At 30.7% G+C, this 22,056-nt stretch overlaps 2 protein-coding genes across 2 annotated transcripts in view; one reads left to right on the top strand and one right to left on the bottom strand.

Annotated features, from left to right (window-relative positions):
• Window positions 1-11,704, top strand: part of Smp_170290 (neuronal differentiation protein) — a gene marked incomplete at both ends in the record, with an annotated part of 74,354 nt that extends 62,650 nt beyond the window's left edge. Inside the window, 6 exons of the mRNA XM_018794591.1 lie at window positions 21-123; window positions 3,079-3,548; window positions 6,352-6,667; window positions 7,734-7,916; window positions 10,212-10,679; window positions 11,595-11,704. Of these exons, the coding sequence (XP_018648989.1) occupies window positions 21-123; window positions 3,079-3,548; window positions 6,352-6,667; window positions 7,734-7,916; window positions 10,212-10,679; window positions 11,595-11,704 (1,650 nt within the window). The remainder of the gene's footprint in view (window positions 1-20; window positions 124-3,078; window positions 3,549-6,351; window positions 6,668-7,733; window positions 7,917-10,211; window positions 10,680-11,594) is intronic.
• Window positions 11,705-15,879: 4,175 nt separating this feature from the next.
• Window positions 15,880-22,056, bottom strand: part of Smp_170280 (putative integrin alpha-ps) — a gene marked incomplete at both ends in the record, with an annotated part of 19,534 nt that continues 13,357 nt past the window's right edge. The window contains one exon of the mRNA XM_018794590.1: window positions 15,880-17,069. Within this exon, the coding sequence (XP_018648988.1) occupies window positions 15,880-17,069 (1,190 nt within the window). The remainder of the gene's footprint in view (window positions 17,070-22,056) is intronic.

Below are 22,056 nucleotides of genomic sequence, written 5' to 3'. Positions count from 1 at the left end.
TTTATTCATATTTACCTCAGGTTAATGGCATAGATGTCGCTAAGTATGGGCATGAGAAAGCGGCTGCAGCTTTACGAGATGCGCGTGATCGTGTCGATCTTCTTCTAGTCTATAGTCCTGAAGGTAAGGTTACTTTATATCACAGTACAAGTTCAGCTATTTTAGGCTTATTAAGCAGAGTTTACTCAGATTTGACATAAGAAATGTTTACACTTTGTGAATTCTTGTTCAAAAAATCACCTTCAGAAATTTAAACAAAAAATCGAAAACAATGTTTGCAGAATATGATGAAGACACTGTATCACATCGTTTTTTTCTCAGGCATGTATAATCTAATCGTTTAGTGAGGGGAAATATTATTATCGTAGAATTTTCATAAATTAATCTTACACAAGTGAATAGTTAGTTTTTTGAAAGACATTAACCAGCACTTAGTAAACCAGTTACGTAACTTACTCATCAGATTATGGATAAAATATAAGAATATTTAGAAATTTGATTTACGCATAGACATTATTATTATCATATATTCATTGCTACAATCGATTATTTGAACCATTGGATTGTGAGACTTTCTGAGCATAGTTGAATAAACCATTGATTATTAACAATGATTGGTTAGTATTAAAAGATCTCTAGAAAACCTCACTTACCCAAATGACTTCATTATAAAGCTGATCAGTGAAGTTCTATAAGCTCAAAAAGCTAGGTAGCATGATATTAATTACTATTTAATGACTTAAATATATGCCTAAGTTGTCTAATATATCTTCCCTAAGTCGGCTGAATTCATTCGCTTGATTAATGATCGATTTATTTGACTGAGAAATTCAGTAGCAGTCAATATAACTTTGTTATAATAAAACACATCAAATAATGTCAAGTTCCTCTTACACTCAATGTGTTGTGTCATATCGGACTCTTTAATGATAATACTGACCATTAATTATCGAAGCAGACAAATCATTCTTATCGGTTAGCTTTCCGAATCAAACTACTTTTTAAGACGATACTTTTGTAAGACTTAACGAGGCATTTTAAAATAGCTGCTTTGTATACATGCATATGCAAATAATAACTAGATCGTAGTTCTATTTACATCTCGTCTGTTTTGTCACTTTAGACCATATGGTAATGCATTAATGGGGCAGTAGTCTTTTCGTATCTATTATTTAATTTTGTATAGTTATGTACTTATTTGTTTATTCTAATCACTGTCTTCTCATATTATTTGTTCATAAAATCAGTATGATGTGATCACCGATAATGCTTTTTGATGTTGATACTAATAATAATATCACTACTGATATTAATAAGAATGGTATATATGCCAACTTTCAGGATGATAAGTGCAGAAGAGGGAAATATATTTTTTGATCTGACGTTAATCATCATTCAGTCCCATCAAGCATTCATCTTGTCTGCGAAAATGCAAATTTCGATACAGCAAAAGGAGGCATAAAATTTATTAATATTAATCAGATCAAAATTTTCTACTGAATTCTTTAGAGAAATTATTTTTCATAATATGTATATACCAACTAGAATTGATAAAAAAAACTTGATTTGCCTATGAACTGAATAAATACGAAACAAGAATCCAATTTTAATTTACAAGTGTAGTAAATATTGTCTTATGATTTTCTGTCTGACTTGAAGTTTTGTGTTCACGGATTGATTAAATTCAGACAATTCATATAAGGTTTTGTAAAGATTCATTCAATTCAAAAATATTTTACTAGCATGAACTGATATCACTAATATAACCATTGAAAATAAGGAAAACAAGTGATCTATTTTGTCACATATTTTTCTTTACTTCATCCAAATGTCGAATGATGGATGGATACTGTTGATAAGTTTCAAATAAGATTGAAACAGCTTCTTAATGCTGCATTGTCTATAAGACTTTTCTGACTGATGTCAGTTGGTGATGAAAGCCAGTTATCAAGTTGGGCGTCGTTAGTTCACCGGTGAATTGCTAACATTAATGCTTTGATTTTAGTAAGATATAAAAGGTGAACTGTAATGATATATAACGAGTTGAATAAGTATTTGCTGTTGTGATTTAGCAGATCTTAGATTGCAACCGATATCTACTTGGTTTTAGTCTAAGTGAGGATTTGAGAAGCGGAACGGATGTACATCTAGTTGATGAGTCATAAATAGAGCTTTGTATGTATTCCTGGTTGTATGCTTCTTACATCCATTAGATTGAGTAAAGAGATATATTATACTTTGATTTTTAGTGTTTGTCCTATGCTGAATGATAATAATGGCAGCAATGGTAGCTCATTTGTCAAGTACAAATTGATATACTTGTCCTTAAGTTACATCTATGTTAGAGATAGTGATATTATCCATCTGGTGAATAGTAGTTCTTCAGTCATTGCTTCTAGGGTACAGCATTCTTTTCTCTGTTTATTCCTCTATAATAATTGCCTTTGTCAAGAAGCAATCAATATTTAGAACATTTTTAATCATGCCAAAACTCTTAAAATTGATTACAGTCTCCACAAATGCGTAATTAATTTGTTTACTAATACAATTGTCATCCCCTTCAGTAGTTAACTAGAAAAAAGTCATGAAAATCATACAGCTCTATCTCGTTTAATGAATATTATGTGGTATTATAGGTGATAACTAATAGCTTGTTATGTACCATGAGATGCTACATTATGACTCAATTTCTCACTGTTCTTCCTGATTTGATTCTGGATGGAGTGTTTTGTTGAAAAGAAATCAAACATCACAGATAATGGACCACTTGGAAAATTGTAACTAACATTTCTAAGAAAAATCTGTATTTCACGGTAATGTATTCTCAAAATTACTAATCTTGCTTAAGTTAATACTGTACTTCAACAGTTTCTAAAATGTGTAACTCGGTTTATCTGTGTACCCTTTTGAGACCATCATTTTGTACATTTTAATTATCAGTTTTGCTTTTCGAATTCACCTTGGTTTTTATTCAATACTTATTATTATATAGTTTTTCAGACTATTTTTGATTAGTGAATGACATTTACATATATTCGTTTATAAATTTACGGTATTTCTTGCAAACATTTTACATAGAATATGCTAGTTTTGAGCAACATTTCAGTCGTCAGCTTAAAGCAGTTGGTCATAAATTATCTTATAAATGCTTACATTCACTGAAAGCTAAAACTGCCAATAGAACAGGGATAGACGGTAAAGATAAAGGATCACCTATCACCAGTTATCAAGATAAAAAGCAATCTGAAGTGAAGAAAGATGAGCTGAAACAAAAAAACATAGAACATATTGATAAAAAACGGCAGAAACATCGTCAACAGAAGCAAAGGCGTCAACTTACGAATGAAGCACCTGGCGAAGAAGGAACACATGAAGAGAGTGACGCTAATGAATTGAGTAAATATCCTGATGTACTGTTATTACGCTGTCAAGTTGATTATGACCCAATGAAAGAAAATCATCACCAAACTATACCTAAAAAAGTATTCACTCTAAAGTCAGGTGATTTGGTTCATGTTATTAATACAATTGATCCTGAATGGTGGCAAGTAAGTGCATTTCTTTTTGTTTATCTGGATTGTCTAGTTTATTGATGTAATTTTATGTTTCGTTTATTGTAATGTAGAACACATACACTCAATGGACATAACATTTATTGTATCAACTATAGAAAATATTTAATGAAGTAATGAAACTATCGAGTAAGTTTATTAACAACTGTGAAAGTACTACAATCCCCACAAATCCCCATATTGATAATAATCATGTACTCACTAGTGACCAGCTTCAAGATGGGACTCTTGGAGTTCTGGTGAGACGTCGTGACCGATGGAGTTCAATCCATGATAGGTGTGAGACAGTTATGGATGAAGAGTTATGAAAGTTCATGGATCAATTAAAGTCAGATACCGTTGGATGCCGGCTCAGTGGTCTACAGGTTAGGTGTTCGCGTGCGAGACCGAAGCTCTTGGGTTCGAGTTCCACGTGTGGAATCGTGGATCCGCAACGCTAAGTAGTCCCATACTAGGACGAAACGGCCGTTCTGTGTTTCCAGGTTTTCAATAGTAGTCTAGTTTAAATCGACTCGTAAATTCAACCGTAAACATACTACAATCTTGACAAATCCCCATACTGAAAATATATATGTTTAAATAGAGCAGGATGGACAAAGATTGCAGGACAAAATGAATTCATCAGTTTGTTTCACGGTTTCTCATCATCTGCAGACAACCTAAAATTACAGTTAATAATATGAATAATAACAAATGTTTGGCATACTTTAGTTTTTAAATTTTAGATAAATGTTCGAACAGCAACCAAAATTGTAATAATAAGAAGAATATGGCTATAAAATGTATGTATAAACATAGTTAAGACCGATGTGTATTTATATTTTAGAAAATAACAATGTAGAGTTAAACAGATATCATAGTAATCAGTAATCATAATTAAGATAAAAGAGGTTAGGTTAGAGTAATGAAAGTGACAACTGATTGCATGATCATTCAACAAGAAAAGAAATAAAATCAACTAATTTTTTAATATCAATGAGATTATGTAAGCGATCAATATAAGAATAAAACACAAGCACGGCTGAAAAAAGTAATAAAGTTCATTTAATAAACATTCAGTCACCATAGGAGTGAAAGGCTAATTACACTTTTATTCTGTATACATTGGTCAGGTTGGAAATATTTGAGAGCAATTGCCACTGCTAAACGGAATAAAGTTTGTGTTTTTTGTCAGCTAGTTACGTCAACAAATTATTTACATTTATTTCATATCCGTTGTCTAAATAAATGTGTGTGTGTTTCACCACTATCTTAGGTGAACTTACACCTGTAGAATGAAGAAGATTGAGTCACGTTGTTGCATTGTAGTACTAAAATATAAACGTGTGTTATATTGAATGTTCTCAACCAGTTTATAGCCTATAAGCAAAGATCAATGGTGGTTAGCAGTGAAATCCAGGACGCGCGTTTCGTACCCCATCGAGTTACCCACTTAGATACTGAGTCCTGATAGCCACTTGCTTTTTCAATGGAGTGAAGTTTAAATTCACTTAGTATTGTTTGTTTGAATCTTGCCATTGATTTTCAAGACTGCAAATTATCCGTCTCTTATTGGCATATGTGCATCCTGTGCGGATTGCCTTGTTGTTACCTTAGGTTACAAATGATGGCATTTGAAGCGAACAGTACTGGGTTCGAGTCACTGAGTGAAAATCAACCCTAGGATGCAGGTACATCTGGCTGACGAGTCTCAAATAGTACGAAACATGCGTCCTGGATTCCAATGCTAGTCACCATCCATCTTTGCTTATAACGCTTTTAACTTAAGACAATGTCGGGGCAATCCGTACAGTATACACATATGCCAATAAGAGACTGATCAATTGCAGTCCTAAAGATTAATGGGAAGATTCAAGCAAACAATATCAAATGGATTTAATTTAGAGATGCTTTCACACAAAATATATAACTTTGAATAAACTCATATTCTTTCTATCTTTTTTTATTTTAATCCTGTTACTCGCTATGGTTTAGAGCGGTTCTTTGATTAACATATTTTTTTCATGTATAACATCAAAAGAAAAGTTATATTTATTATGCTATTTACGTCACTTATAATAAATCCTTCATCCTCCATTACAGTATATATCAAACATTTGATAAATCACAAGCAGCAAAAACCGAAACAAGTTTTTGATTGTTTTCAACTTATAGATCTTGAAATTGTACACTTGAAATGTAAAAACAGACTGTACCACAAATTATAAATTTAAACAAGTATACAATGAAAAAATGTTTATGTAAAATAACTAATTATTGTGTGAATGTAAAACTCAACTTGTGCATCTTTTTTTATACAAAATAAACATGTTGAATCTGTGATCGTTATTACCAATATTATTATGACTTAAGTTTTCCTTCAACCTCATTTATCATATTCATATGAAAAATGCTATCAGTTTGTTTAATTTTTTTTTTAATAAACAGATTGCTGAGTAGTAATGATAGTTTAGATTGGTATTAAAATTGTTAACTTGTTCCATAAGTAAATATTATTTCAACTAATTCTTCTCTTTATTGATCAGGATAAGATATATAGTTTTTTCTTTTTATTAAGTGTTGAAGTGAAACAACAACTCAACAGCCTCCAACCTTTGTAAATAACTTGGTTATAATGATAATTTCCACACAGATTAGTAATAATAGAAGTTGGTTTAAGTAGAAAAAGTGTACTGATTCTTTGGAATATTTAGTTTATAACTTCAGGTGTGTTGTGCAATACCACCGTGATATACATTTCAGTTATCTCTTTTTTCTAAAAAAAATAATTACTTACTAGGCTCGGAGATTCGACCCAGAAATCAATGAACCAACTGGTCCAATCGGTCTAATTCCTAGTCGTTTACGCTTAGAAAGAAAAGAACGTACCAGGACACGTCATGTAAATTTTATGGCTAGAAACAGTCGATCTGTTGACACACCATCAATCAAATCAAATGATCCTTGTGAAAGACGAAGAAAAAAAGAGAAACAATCATTGAAATCATCTAACTCAACTCATTCTTTGGTGGAAACTGTTAATCAATGTAAAGATTTTTACTATTCAAAAAACAATACGATGAACAATAACTTTCCACGTAGTTCAAGAACTAAAAGTAAGTTTATATGTGAAATGATGAATATATATATATATATATATATATATATATATATATATATATATATATATATATATTTCCCAGCCACTTCAGTAGATGAAGATTCACAATCTTATCAAGCAACTTACATTTAAAACCACTCTATAAAGCCTAGATTATTGGTGATAGATATGTCATACCTACGGATGCTTTATTTATATAAATACTTCATCCGATTCCGCGCACCTACGGTTTCATAACAATTTCGCATTTTCTCCAAATTGTTTTCATTTTGGTTATGTTATCCAGTGATCTATGTCTCCCACCACCGATTGATTCTCAATTTAGTATGACATTCATTCGTTGCTGTCGGTAATTAATTGTGTCTCGCTCAACTTGTTTGAACTTCAATAGTCTCGGGTCTTGATTGATACTTCTGGAATTTGCTTCGAAGTCGATCACAGAGTATTTTCAAAGGGAAGAGATTTGTATAAGCTAGTTCAACACAGTTTTCATGACATCGCTGAATTAGGACAAGACTTCTGCTCAGAGCTTCTTGATTTTCAGTCGTACTTTAACTGATATTAATTTGTGATGAAAAAGTGTCCGTAAATTTATTTATCAAATACTATTTTTAGCTGTGATGCAAGTGTGACTAATATGATTGTCTACTTTTAAAAATAAATTTAGGGATTTAGCGTTTTCATCCAGAGGATTTGTCCTATGTAAAGAGTTTGAACTAGAAATTAGTTCAATGGACTATAAACAAATTTCTGTCTCTTCATTCATGCAACATTGAAAAATGTATATTTTGTTCATTTCCACTCTACTATTAACATATATACATGATCTTTTTAGAATTATTCTGTTGTGAATTATTGGTACTGTCACATTATATGACTTAGAAGGCTTTATTACAAAGTTTTTTTTCTGGATGACATATTCAGTTTTCTAATCAAATCATCCAGTTTATATTGTGCAACAGTACTAAAATCATTCATCTGAACTACAAATATTCTGCATCATTATTAGTTTTCTTTATTTAAGAGGACTGTGGCAGTTTTATTTCTTTTTCCATTAATAGACCGCAGTGAATCTTCCCGTCGTCGTCATCGCGACCACCAACATCATCCATTATCTTACATAGCTGTTACTCCAGTCCATTTAAGTTTTGCTAGACCTGTTGTTATACTAGGCTATATGAAGGATAGGATTGCTGATGAATTATTATGTGAATTTCCTGATCTCTTCGGAACCGCTATCCCATGTAAGTAGTTGTTTTTAAAAACAATTAAATCTAATGTTTATTTTAGGTATGTTTACTTAGATGTTATTTATGAGTTTTGATAACGTCAGTTTATTTAGAGAACATGGCGTTTGGAGTTGCTAATACTTTGTATAAGAGATGTGCTTAGTCGGCTGCAAGTATCTATTCATAGTCACACTTAGTCGTACAGCAAATTAAATTTATCCGTGTATTGAATTTAAGCGAGAGAAAATAGAGGCAGAATAGCCTTTCTAGATATTCTACTTAAAAACAAAGTAGATGGGTCACTAAAAAGGAAACTGAACAAGAGCAGTACTTGGGCCCTCCAATACACGAATTTTCTTAGTGTTTTTTTCTCTACAACATAAAAGAGAACCAGTTAAGACATTTCAATGTAGAATCAGGTCAATATGCTTCCCAGATGGTGAAGAAACAAATGTAGTGCGTAATTCCTCCAAAATTTGTGCGTAACCTGAGAAATTTATAAATAAACACTTATCCAAGAAAGTAGAGAAAAGTGAAGTCCTAACGGTGAACAGTCTATACTGTTACAATTGAGAGGTCAAACAACCAGCGAAAATGCTTATGCTAAAGTTGAGCAGGACAAATAAAAAAACTTTTGATGCTGAAGAAATACATTTAATGTTTTTACGCTCCTGATGATTGCTTCTAGAATACTCATCTCTTTTGAGATTATAACTTTAGAACGATAACTATAGGACCTGAGGAGAATTTATTGAAAGGAATATTCTTCATTCATGTGTATGTTTTTAAAAAGGTTGTCGTTGTATTTTGTTTTTGCTGTCAAGCTTTTAATTCCCATTGTTGAATCCGATATGATTCAGCGATATTAATGCTAGCGGAATATATAGTCTATTTAACTTCATATATCATCCGTCGACTAATCACGTGAATATTCAATAAAAATTAAAATCCGAATACGCGATGCATATTTGAATTTCAGACATCAATGTGCGTAGGCAAACTGAACAAGTGAATATGGATAAATGTAGACAGACATAATTGTATTCAATATAATCAGTTGAGTTAGCAGTAAACGTCAAACATTAGCATGGTCCTGTCTGCCATGTTAATTCACCATACGAACGTAAATTTGATTACATACTCATGTCTAAAGTGGTTTAAGGTTACAATAGGTCACTACAATTTTAATGGGTGTTATTACCCATATTATTTCAAATGTCTCTGATCCAACCACTGGTTTGATTTTAATCAAATGTCTTTTCTACTTATAACTATCATCGTTTTTATTATCGATATCAAGTGTAAATCATTGTCAGTTTTGTGATGATTATCAATTTTTACATGTTCTGTATGATGATTCATGTCATAAATTCTATTATCTTTTTGAATTTTTATGTAAGGTTAAATTGTGATTGAAAAGAGTTTTCACATCTACTATTTACATTGATTTACACTTAATTCGAAAGAAAAACTGAATTAGTGAAATTGCGACTTATATCTATTACTGTTTATTGAGAATTTCACTGTTAAACTAGGTTGTCATGTTTTCCGTTTTAACTTTCTTGTTAACTGTCTTTTTGATCCATTCACATTGAAGACATGTCAGAAAGCACCATTTCAAAGTTGTTCATATGATATTATTAGTTAATACAATTTGAAGTTGATGGCTGGTGTTTAGCAAAGATTAGCATCAACTGATGGGGATGAGTGTATAACTCAGAAAAAAAATCACATTGTTAAAGGGAATCACTTATTTATTCGAATTGGCTATTGTTATTGATTGTTTTAAAATCTCATTACTTGTTGTAAATTGTTTACAACTAAAAGGTGACAATCTTTTTTTTACCTAAATATTCAGTAATACGTAAATCCGTTGTACGTTATATGGTTAATGAACCTATAGATTAAAATGAAATCAGATATTGAAAACTTTTGAATTAGACTCTAACTTACTCATGAATAGAAAGTAAAATTCTCATTCTTACTATTATTAATTGATTAAGTTGTTTGTGAAGATCAGTTCAATCTGAAGGTGATTTTCGTCACGAATTATACATGCCTGTTGAAAACTATGAAGCAACAGAGAAGAGGTGTATCGTCCTGCTTCATGACTCCTTAGTACTGTGTCTGTTCTGACTATGAATTTTATGTTTGTCCCCTTCAGACATAACTGCAACCTTAAAATAATAATATCACATTTACTGCATAAAATATTGTCAGCTAAATACACACTCCTTCTTCACCAACTCATAATACCTTTAATAGGTATAGCAATATTTATAAATTTCATTGTTTTCTATTTGTTCAAAGATACAACTCGACCACGTCGATCAAATGAAGTTGAAGGCCGTGACTATCATTTTGTAATCAGTCGAGAAATAATGGTTGCTGATATAGCTGCTCATAAATATCTTGAAGCTGGTGAATACAATGGAAATTTATATGGAACCCATTTAGATTCTGTATTTGAAGTGTCTGAATTAGGATTGCATTGCTTATTGGATGTTGGTGGGCCAGCATTAAAGCGTTTAGAATCGGCTGGACTACCAGCAATCGCTATTCTTGTGCTACCTGAGACAATGCCGACTGATGAAACTGATAAAAATGATGATGTCTACGACGGTAATGATGATGATGGATCTTTTCCGCTTTTAAATGAACAAAGAAAGCAGAAAAAACTTAAACTTAAAAAGTGCTCTTCTGTTGAATCTGCAGCTTTTAAAAATTTACAAAGTAAACTTGGTCGTTTGCTAGAGCATTTTACTTCCTTTTTGACAGGTATGTGCCGTCGTTTTCTGTAATGTATACATTGATGAATTATAATTATCTAATTAAGACGACGATACTATAGATTGAAACTAACATATAGTCATGTATAGTCTTCACGAATAAAATGTTTTTGAGTAGCACTTACAATTATGAATTGTTGCGAAAAGAAGTCCTTCAAAGTATTTTGATCTATAAGTTCGGCACATAAGTGTTTGAAATATTAAACAGGTTAGTTTAAATAATAATTTCATTGTGAAGAAATCTTAGAAGACTGACTATTCTTAATCAAGTAACAAGATGTAGATTATTCTTTTCAGTTTCAAATTATTCAGTAGTATTTATCGTAAGATACTCACTTCATTAAACTAAGAACAATAAAATGTTATTTAAAGAATATGTTGTTAAAACCTTTAGTTCGAGGTCATCAATAAACGTTTTTTTTAATGAGACTACCGCAAAGTGAAATTTATGGGGAATCAGTAATTCAAATTTCTATGAAATATACTTTTTTAAACCAGTCAGGTACTTTGCAAATAAAAATTGTATCTTGAAGCATTGTCAGTCTACTATGAGGGAGTCTTGACATCAATTTTGAAGTATTAACGAAGAAAGCACAGTATTTAATGATCAATATGTAATAGTAAACCATAGACGTTTTTGAAATAAATTCTAGCGATTGTTTGAGGTTTATTTTAAGTGAATTATAAACTATAGTACAGAAGCTTTTGGTGATCCAGATTATGAAACTACATGAGTGACTGTATTTACAGAGAAACACACCTGTATAATCTAAATAAGTTTATTGATATAGTGTACAAAGTGTGAAATCTCATTGATGCTTACAAATATCTTTGTTATTCTTCTCTATATTCCTTCCTTACTTATCTTTATTCATTTATTTTCTATTTTTTGTTTAATACATAGCAATTATCACAACAGACGATTATGAAACAGCTTATAATCGTGTTAAAGAAATCATATTCACTAATACTGGACCTATTGTATGGTTGAATTCACCTCAACCAATACCATGATAACAGTAATAGCAATCATCAAAAAATTACAAATCAATCAATTTCATTTTATAGCCTTATCATTAATGTTGTCATGAATGTTCATGTGTATATAATATTTCTATCTTATTCAAATACTCAGTAATCAAATATATTATTTTCAGCGATCTTCCATGTTGTTAAGCATTTATTTTAATAAAATAAACTATTACAAATAGAAATATCTAATGTTTGATATTATAGTGTATTCATGAAAACAATATGTCTATATTTACCCTCTGGACTATATGTGCATATGCATACAGATTCGTATCATAGTTACATTTCATTATATGATTTATCTTTATCTAATTCAAATATTTGTTTATCTTTTAATTTTTCTTCAATAGTTATTTTTAATTTATTATCATTATTAACAATAGATTAAAACAAAACATTCAATGTTCATTACCTCAACAAAAAAAAAAACAAACTCGTTATTGATGGAATCTATTTTTATAGTATGTGATATCAGTAATTTTAAACTTTAATTAAATGTAATTTCATGATTAGTCACTTTCTTTTCTTTTTTTAAAAAAGAAAAACCGTCTTTGTTGTTTGTTGAAAATATTAGTTTATGTATGTTATTACGTATTATTACGTAATAATTCATTACATAATCCATATATATTACAATATTATGATGGAATATATCAAAGGGAGACAATATTAGCTAGTATATATATATATATATATATATATATATATATATATATGCTATATGATGTTTGCCTTCATGTATTGAATTATCTAACAGATATGAGTATTTTTTAGAGATTTGAGTCATTTTCGGATATATTTTCAGTATTAAGGCATATATTTATAACATTGATCAAACCTTTTTACAACTATTAACCATCATGTTAATTTTTTTTTCAACAGGATTGTTATCAACCTCTATTTCTTCTTTTGTTTTTGCATTGAAATCATCTTCATTTTTTTTTCTAAAAATTAGGTGTACATAAATCAGTAAATAAATAGATGTGTGTATGTGTGCATATATGTTTGTATCTTTTCTCCCTCTCTGTGTGTGTGTTGAAAAAAAACATGTTTGTCCATTACTACTAACAGGTTTTTCATATAAAATTTGAAAGAAAACAAATAAATCTTTTAAAGAATAATAATAATAATAATTAATCTCATTATTCACTTCATATTCATCATTCTCATTTTAGTTTTTAATTAATATTATGATAATCATCTTTTGTTTGGTTACTTTCTGTTGTTACTCGTCTGTATGTAAATATATATATATATGTCTGTGTGTGTGTTCCATGTCACAGAAACACATACATCATACTTGTGTGACTGCTTCGTTTCGCCTTCGTTTCACTTTTCTTTTACAATGGGTAGATTAATTAAAGTAGTGGTGGTACTGCTGTTCAAATATAATTATTATTGTTTATAAAAAAACAATCTAATATAATCCTTTTTCATTATTCTGTTTATTCTACCAGCTGATATTCTCTATCTTGATAATTTTATTGACTTGATCGACTATTGTAGATAATATTTGTTCGAATAATTTGTGGAGACTAATTTAATTTACAAATGATTTTTGTCACATTGATATTCACCGAAGAACCATTGAAAACGAAACAGTTCTCATGTACTCACCAGTGACTGAGTTTCAGAGTAAAAATCGGAAGTCATAACTGAGGTAGTTATTCACTAACAGTTGGTTGTTGAGCTGTATTACTAGTCAATTATAGTCAGAAACGTGAGCTGTCGAGTTTTAACTTAGTAGTCCAAATATTAAACCCTCTCAGTAAAAAAATTGGGGATTCTGGGATAGTTCCTCAACTACGCTCTTTTGAGGAGCCCCACATTGGAATGAAACGGCTGTTTAATACTCCTTAATTCTCGACGATTGTACATTACATTTCTGACGAAAACCATTTTCTAACAACAGGTATCTAAGTTCAAAGCAATTGCCCCGGCAACAATAGATAGTTTAGTGAGGAAAATAAGTTCATCACAACTTTGAAGTCTACTAGTGTAGAGAATTCCGAATACTTTGATGACACATCAATTTGTTCAAATCCCGTTTTTCCTCATAGATTCATCCTAACCTATCAATTTGCTCACGGATATTAATACCAAAGATAGAGCTATATCCTATTTATTTAAATTCTCTGTAGACTAATTAATCCAGAATGAAAGACTCTTGATATCCTACGTAGTTAGATCTATCATTATACTTCCTTCATACGTCTGTTAATGATTTCATATTATCATTTTTTCTTCATAGATTCCGTTCCAATTTCAAGAGTGAATATGTTCAACATATTGATTGTATTCCTGAAAGTTGTACCATGAGACCCTTACTAACTGACGTGCTTTTATATCACATATTGTGATTGTATTTATTAGAGATACATGAGTAGCAACATAGTGACATATCCAAAGATGATACCTATCTGCTTATTTATTATGAGACATTAGTCTGTCTTCTGATTAAAGGATGAATAACCAGCTAGCTTCGGGAGATATACTTATTAGTCAAAAGGAAAATTTTTAGAAGTCTAACACTGAGGATTGTTCTTGTCTAAACTGCTTTGACACTCAGCTCATGTGAGGAGCAAGTGTTTAATATTACTGATACTCATTTTACATCTATTCTCGTGTGATCTTTACCATACAATTAAGCGATTTATTCAAATGAGTAAGAATAGTTCATTTATTCTAATATTTTATGGTTAACTAGCCAACATTTATGAGACAAATTTGTCCTTGTTTTTACTTAAGAAACGACGTTTCAATGTCAAACTTTCTCATGTAATCTTTAAGTAGTCTAATATCATGTGTTCTGTAGTGAGTAGCTTCGAAAGGAAGCTTCTGGAGTTTTCGTGAGCAGCTATGACCAGTGGAGTTCAACCGTTTCGGGTGTAGGTCTGTCACTCACCAGAGACAGTTGAAAATGATCGCGTATCCTCGTGGACTGGCTGAAGTCAAACATTAACACCATTGGATGCCGGATCAGTGATCTAGAGGCTAAGCGTTCGTGTGCGAGACCAAAGGTCTTGAATTCGATCCTTGCTTTCAGGGTGGTGGGTGGGCACTGCTGAGGAGTCAAATGCCAGAACAAGACGGCCGTTCAGTGCTTCCAGATTTTCAGTAGTGATTTAACTCAGATCGGTTCGGTATTTCAATAAAATTGAACAACTTCTACAACTCTATACTGACGAAACAGCCTAATAACCAAGGTATCATGCTGGTCTTCACTTACAAGGGTGCTGCTTTCATCTGTACAAGAATCTTTTTACTTCATAGGTTTTCAGCAGTGGTAATTTATCACTGGAATATTTGACTTATTGATGAACCTATTTGATTATATGCGAAAATTCGTCGGTTGATATCAACTGATATCGTCTATCAATTGAAAAATAGAAAGTTCAATGAACATTGTTATTTATGGAGGCACTTAACTGAATGTGTGTCGGTTGTGTAGAGTAACACCAAGCATAATGATGTGGTTGAAGGATCCTAGATTGTCTAGTTTCTGTCTCGTTCTGTTCACCAATTTGTTTATATGAATAGGAGTGATTGTGGAATCGATTTTCTTGCTAATCACAGTTGCCAAAATAAACACTGTAAGTATCTCTCACTAAACTTCCATAATAGTTGGGCCCAACACTAACCCCTCTCCGCTTATCATTGAATGAAAATATAGCAGAATAAAATGAATCGAAATGACAAAATATCAAATGAAACAATCAAAGATTATTTTATTCCTACTAAATTTATTTAGAGAAACTTATAATAAATCTTTTTATTAAATCAATATTCACACGGTAAGAAACAATTATATTTTATAAAAAGTTTCCTAGAGATACATTAACATTCCAAATATTCGATAAAATGATTATACTGAAAACGTAAGTTAGTTATTTATCATCAAAGTAGGTTTTGTTAATTGTGATTGTAAACATAAAACGATTATTTTAAACATTTACATTACATATTGAAGTTTGAATAGTGTTGAGTGAGTGAAAACATTAAAACAATGAAAAGAACAGAAGTCATTATAGGTTTATGTGAAACTTGTGCTATAAAACAGTGGTGTTTGAAATTGCTTTTTTTACAAAAACAAAAGCTAATATTAAATTTTAAAGATGTATGGTTATTCTCGATTTTTCGAGAAAATTCCCACATCTTCACAATTCAAAATTGTTGTTAAGAGAAACTGATGATTTAGACGATTCTTTATCTTCTTCAATAACTTCTAATTGTTGTGATTGGTGTTGTTCAGATAATAAAACTTTTGGTTGTCTTAATAATGGACTGAAACACTCATCATTTTCATTATTCTCATTAGGCTCGACAAACTTTTTAAATAAATTCTGTTGACATTCATTATTGGTAATATGTAAAGTATTCTTCTCAAAATGTTCATCTGAAAGTAATTTATCATTCATATTTGATTTACACGTTTCTTCACTGTCATCAAATTCAAAGTGATTATTTTGTATCGACATTGGTGGTGTTGAATTTGAACTTGTTAGAAGACGATGATTATTTTCAGTTTTAATAAATGAACCTTGTGAAGATGTCCAATCAAAAAATTTACTATTAAGGTTGTTATCATGATTCCTTTCATTATAGTGATTATTTTGATGGAAAAAGGAAATGTTTCTTGTCTTTAATGTAGAATATATTCTTCGTCTAGTGAAAAATCCACAACAGTATAATAATGCACTTAAAATCATCAAAATCCATAAACCAACAACTATACCTGCTATAACTGGCCATAATGGTACTTTATGGGTCATCTTTAATTGAACACCATGAAAAATGATTGATTGTTTAAGTTCAAAATAATTGTCAGATGGATATTTGATATCAATAAACTTATCATCAGTATTCATTGTGTAACTTTTATTTTCAAAGAGATTTTTTTCAATATCATGATAAGTTTTAATGATCAAAGGTAGTTCACCCCAATTATCAATGTTAAGTCTACTTATAAATTGTATATCAGATTTTTTTAATTTGAAAAATGTTTCAGACCATAACCAACCAGTCCATTTTAATCTTACTGTATCTCCATGTTTAAAATGTTTTATATGACATTGAATGTTGATACATTTTATGAAATAATGATTTTCTGTAGTTTTAATACTTTTTGTTGAAGTTGTTAAATGTGGACAATTTAATATGATTCTATTTTTAAAAGTTCGTTGTAAAATATTATTATTATTATGTAAATCAGGTGTTAAGTCTGGTATGAAATTTTGTATGTTTTGAGAATAAGACATTGATGATTTATTAAATTCTTCAATATCTCGTTTAATGCGTTTTGTAAGTCTGACAATCGAATTATTTGCAGCTTTTCGTGTTTTTTCATCTAAAATGTAAAAATGTCAAGTGAAAATAAATTGGTTGGAATAAGTTTCAGAATGTCATGATGATAACATTTCAGTTCTGTTGGTAATCTTGTATTTTATACATTGCGGTTTTATAAAATAAAAACTATAACTGCTTATTTGGTACTTCTTTCTAACTTTAAGGTATTAAGAAGCACTCTAACTCTCTTGGTTAGTACGAAATTAGATGTTATTTCGACAGGTAAAAATAAATAAAATACAATGTAAGGTAGGTATCATTACCAAGGTCTGAAGAAGTGGCTTACAATGAGCCACGAAACGTCAGAAAATCTAATTTTTCGACTCGTTGGGATATTACAAATATATTATTTTTATTTATAAGAATGTAAGATAATTTGCTCAGGTGATATAATGAATACAGCGTTCTAATCTGCTTTATATTTGGCCAACAACGGCAAAATCAAAGTAAAAATGTAAATAAACAAACGAATCTTATTTATCAATAAGCTATTTGTTGATAGACAGGATTCTTGAATTATCCATCTTTCTCTCTTTTATTAAATATTCCGAAATTGGACAGGCAAAAGAAATAAAATATCAGCTAGCTATTGGGACTAAATTTACTAGCTTTATGTCAATAGATTAACCGTGGAAAGGCTCTCTGATGCCTTACGACAGATAAAAAATAATTGTCGATGGCATTTTTAGATTGAGTCGGATGGAGGCCAGCAGTTGCATCCAGGACGTATGTTTTGTCCTATTTAGGACTTGTCATAGTCTTGCCAAGGGATTTACTAAGTTTATTCAGAACAACTTAATCAACCTCAGGATCAACCGCTTAGAGGGCTTTACTATTAATAAATAGCAACGACTTGCATATTTCTATATTCAAAACCATGCCTTGAAGTGGTAGAGAAACCATTAGTGAACAAAATACTTTTTCTCTGATTCAAAAACAGATATGTTGCTTGCTTCATAGATAGAAGGGGGTTGAATTTGAATGAAAATTCGGTCAGCCAATAAACCAGCAAGAGTGGTTAGGTAGAACAAATAGAAAGGTCAAATTGATTATCCTTCTTATCATATATTGCAAGACTAGATATTTGGCAGTTTACATTTAAAAGAAACTCCTTCTGAGAGCCCATTCATTGTCCCTTTAGACGTTGAGATAACCCTGCATTATTTCAATGTGTTCATCAAACCGCACTAAATCATCCGATCATTCTGAGACGATGAATTAATCTTCAAATCGGAGTTTGGCTTTTAAAAAAGGGCTGAATAAAATATTCACTGTTTAAAGATTATATATAGTGAGACAAAATAAAAATTGGAGGACATGATAATTTTAATAAGTACCATTTAGCGTAGCCCCGCCCCAGATAATGACTCACTACAAGTAATGATCCAAACACTATTATTCAATTAAAAGGTCTCTAGTTGACTTCTATACTTTTCTGGTACATTTTTTGAAAATAAACCATCATATTAAATCTCTTTATGAAAGTTATATCCGATTCCGAAGTCAGTAAGCAAGTCTTTTATTTTTAAGCTGTAAAAGGGTGAGTATTCGGTCAACATATACATGAATTTGGGGATCCTCTTGACTTTCTTAGGTTTTTTTTCGAATTCTATTTAAGAGTTACAGAATTATAGGAACCAGTACTTCAAAAATTATTTCGGTCAAACTAATTTATAAGTTATGAGAGGAACCTCGCTGTTTTAAGTTTGAGGATTGAACTGATTAAAAACCTCCACGTAAACGAGTTTTCTTCCAAATCTTAAAATGTAACTTATGTGTATTATTCATTAACATATAGTGATTGATATCCATACTTACGATTGTTGACGAAGTAAATTCTGGTAGGGAAAAGCAAAGAAATTTTACACAATCTTACTTTCATTTTATCATTTCGCTCGCAGAATCCAGAAACAATATCTAGTTTACCAAATAAAGTTGATAGACTACTTCCTGAACTGAATTAAGTCAAAAATTAAGAAAATACTTCTAGAGTGTTGCTTTGAACTACTCATTTATGTTTCAGTAGCATATTTATGAATAAAAAAGTAATTGACATGGACATCGGAACTTTGATCAGAACATAACTAGCCGACTAAAGCCATGTAGGTCGTAAAGAAGAACAATGTTAGAAAACTTGTTGGCTGATAAATTGACTGCAACTAACTGCTAAGGGAATGTAAAGGTATTAACCTATTTCCAGCCATTGTTATACTTATAAATCTGAAATTATATCCTAGTAGCCACAAATAGAACTCCCCAATTAAGTCTACTTCATTTTCCGATCAACCTTTTAATACAATAATCGTATTACAATTACTGAATAATTGAGTCGTTATGAAACTTGAATTTTGAGTACATATAACTAAAGTTTCTCGAAGTAAATTAGGATTCGTAGTCCACGGTTTTATGTTTTTCAAGAGTTCGTCAGTGGAGTTTAGTGTGTTACAAAAATCGTTTCATTCAGGCTATTGAATTACATTCATCATCTTTATGTTATCAACAGATGTTATTAATTACTACAGTTCACCAATTTGTATCGTTTTTGTGTAGAACGAAATTATTATGAATGTTTTAACATTTACACATTTGATTGTGAAGTATTGAAAATGGGTTGACGACATGGTCAATTATTATTATGATTGATTATAAACTGGCCTCATTAGTTATTGGATTCAATAAATATTAATTATATGATTAAAAAATAATAATAAAATTTGAACATAGTTATGTAATAACAACATACTTATATGATTATTTATACATTAGATACAGCTCTGTATCATATGAAAGATAGACCCTAAAATAAATATTTGAATACATTGATTTATCCACTTACGATTACACCAACGCAATCAAACTACCTTGTGAATTCAAACTTCACCGCATTGCACAAGCAAGTGGCTATCAGGACTCAGTAGCTGAATGGATAACTCGATGGCGTTTGAAGCGAAGGTACTGGGTTCGAGTCACAGAGTGAACATCAACTCTGAGATGCAGGTACATCTGGCTGACGATTCCCAAATAGGACGAAACGCGCGTCCTGGATTCCACTGCTAGCCACTATCCATCTTTGCTCATAAAGAATTAGTTTTAAATATGATTGTAAAACACTTAAGATATTGAGAAACTAATAAGAAATTCTTATTAACTATTGTTAATGCATAGCCATAGTCTAATAATGGCTCATCAACAATGTTATATACATGTAATATTAAGTATGACTTCCGATGACAAAATATGTAAGCCAAAACCAATCATATGTATTGATCGCTTTAAACATGAAATATTTCATTTTTTTGTCATTCTGTAATTATGTCTTCTGATTGTTAAAGACTAAATTTCCCATCCTTTTGGCAATATTTCAATGCTTATCGAAAAGATTCACTTTAGTGATGAGCTACATGTTCTTAGTGAGTCTCTAAAATATGTGATAAGGACTTATTTTATTCAGTGTTACACATAGGTCTAATTAGTGATCGTCAACAATATCAAAAACTAGGTCTAGAGATTTCTTCGGAGTACCTTTGATTGTTTAATATGAAGTGTGTTTCAAAGATGAATTTAATTCGATTTAATGTAATCATCACTAATAAATATCTTTAAATAATAATCAATAAACAGAAAATACCCAAGATTTTTATGAACAGTCAGTTAATTAGCTTTTTCAGAAAGATAATATGCTTCTAGTTACTCAATTCAACTTTACCTACGTCTAGATTATATTGCTTACTTTTATTGATCTATGATTAATGGGACACTTATTTCATTTGAATAAAATTAAATTGTATTATTCAACATAAAACTGTTGTGCAGATATTATCATCGAAATTTCACTGTTACTTCTCTAATTAAATACGATAATGATGAGGATGACTAGATTGATCAAAGTGGAAATGGCATGGGGTTGATTTTACGTAATCATCTGTAACATGTTATCACATCATGTGAAGTAATTACATAACTTAGTCAATTAATCATCTTGATAAGTTATAGATGTTTAGTTGTATAACAGATTAAATATGTTTACAGTATGTTATCTATTAAGTAATGTTAAATACTATTCAGTTCAATTATTTTGTATATATGACTGTTAACTTGACTGTAAATAAATTACTTCAAAAGTAGTGTATCCATGTATCAGTTTGATTCTTTTGGGGGATCAAGTAAATTCATATCATGATTATTTGTATTTTCACTATGCATTGTCGGACCTGAAAGTTTCAATACCAGAGATGGATAGTGGCTAGCAGTGGAATCCAGGACGCGCGTTTCGTCCTATTTGGGAATCGTCAGCCAGATGTACCTGCATCTCAGAGTTGATGTTCACTCTGTGACTCGAACCCAGTACCTTCGCTTCAAACGCCATCGAGTTATCCATTCAGCTACTGAGTCCTGATAGCCACTTGCTTGTGCAATGCGGTGAAGTTTGAATTCACTTAGTATTGTTTATTTGAATCTTCCCATTGATGTTTAGGACTGCAAATGGTCAGTCTCTTATTGGCCATATGTGTATACTGTGCGGATTGTCTCGATATATCCTTAATTCATAAGCATTATAAGCAAAGATTGATATATCGAGGCAATACGCACAGTATGCACATATGCCAATTAGAGACTGACCAGTTGCAGTCCTAAACAACAATGGGAAGATTCAAACAAACAATACTAAGTGAATTTAATTCTTAATAAGTTATGTTACGTTATCATTTACGAGATACAATTTTAGACATTACTTTTTAGCTATAACATCATACCACTTTTAAATGCATGAACATGTCTAGTTTTTAAAATACTGGAAGTTTAAAAATTATAAGGTAGTTTGATTGCGTTGGTGTAATCGTAAGTGGATAAATCAATGTATTCAAATATTTATTTTAGGGACTAACTTTCATATGATACAGAGCTGTATCTAATGTATAAATAATCATATAAGTATGTTGTTATTACATAACTATGTTCAAATTTTATTATTATTTTTTAATCATATA

The sequence above is a fragment of the Schistosoma mansoni genome, chromosome 1, assembly GCF_000237925.1.
Source record: "Schistosoma mansoni strain Puerto Rico chromosome 1, complete genome".
Taxonomy (NCBI): domain Eukaryota; kingdom Metazoa; phylum Platyhelminthes; class Trematoda; order Strigeidida; family Schistosomatidae; genus Schistosoma; species Schistosoma mansoni.
This window is presented reverse-complemented; position numbering and strand designations above follow the sequence as displayed.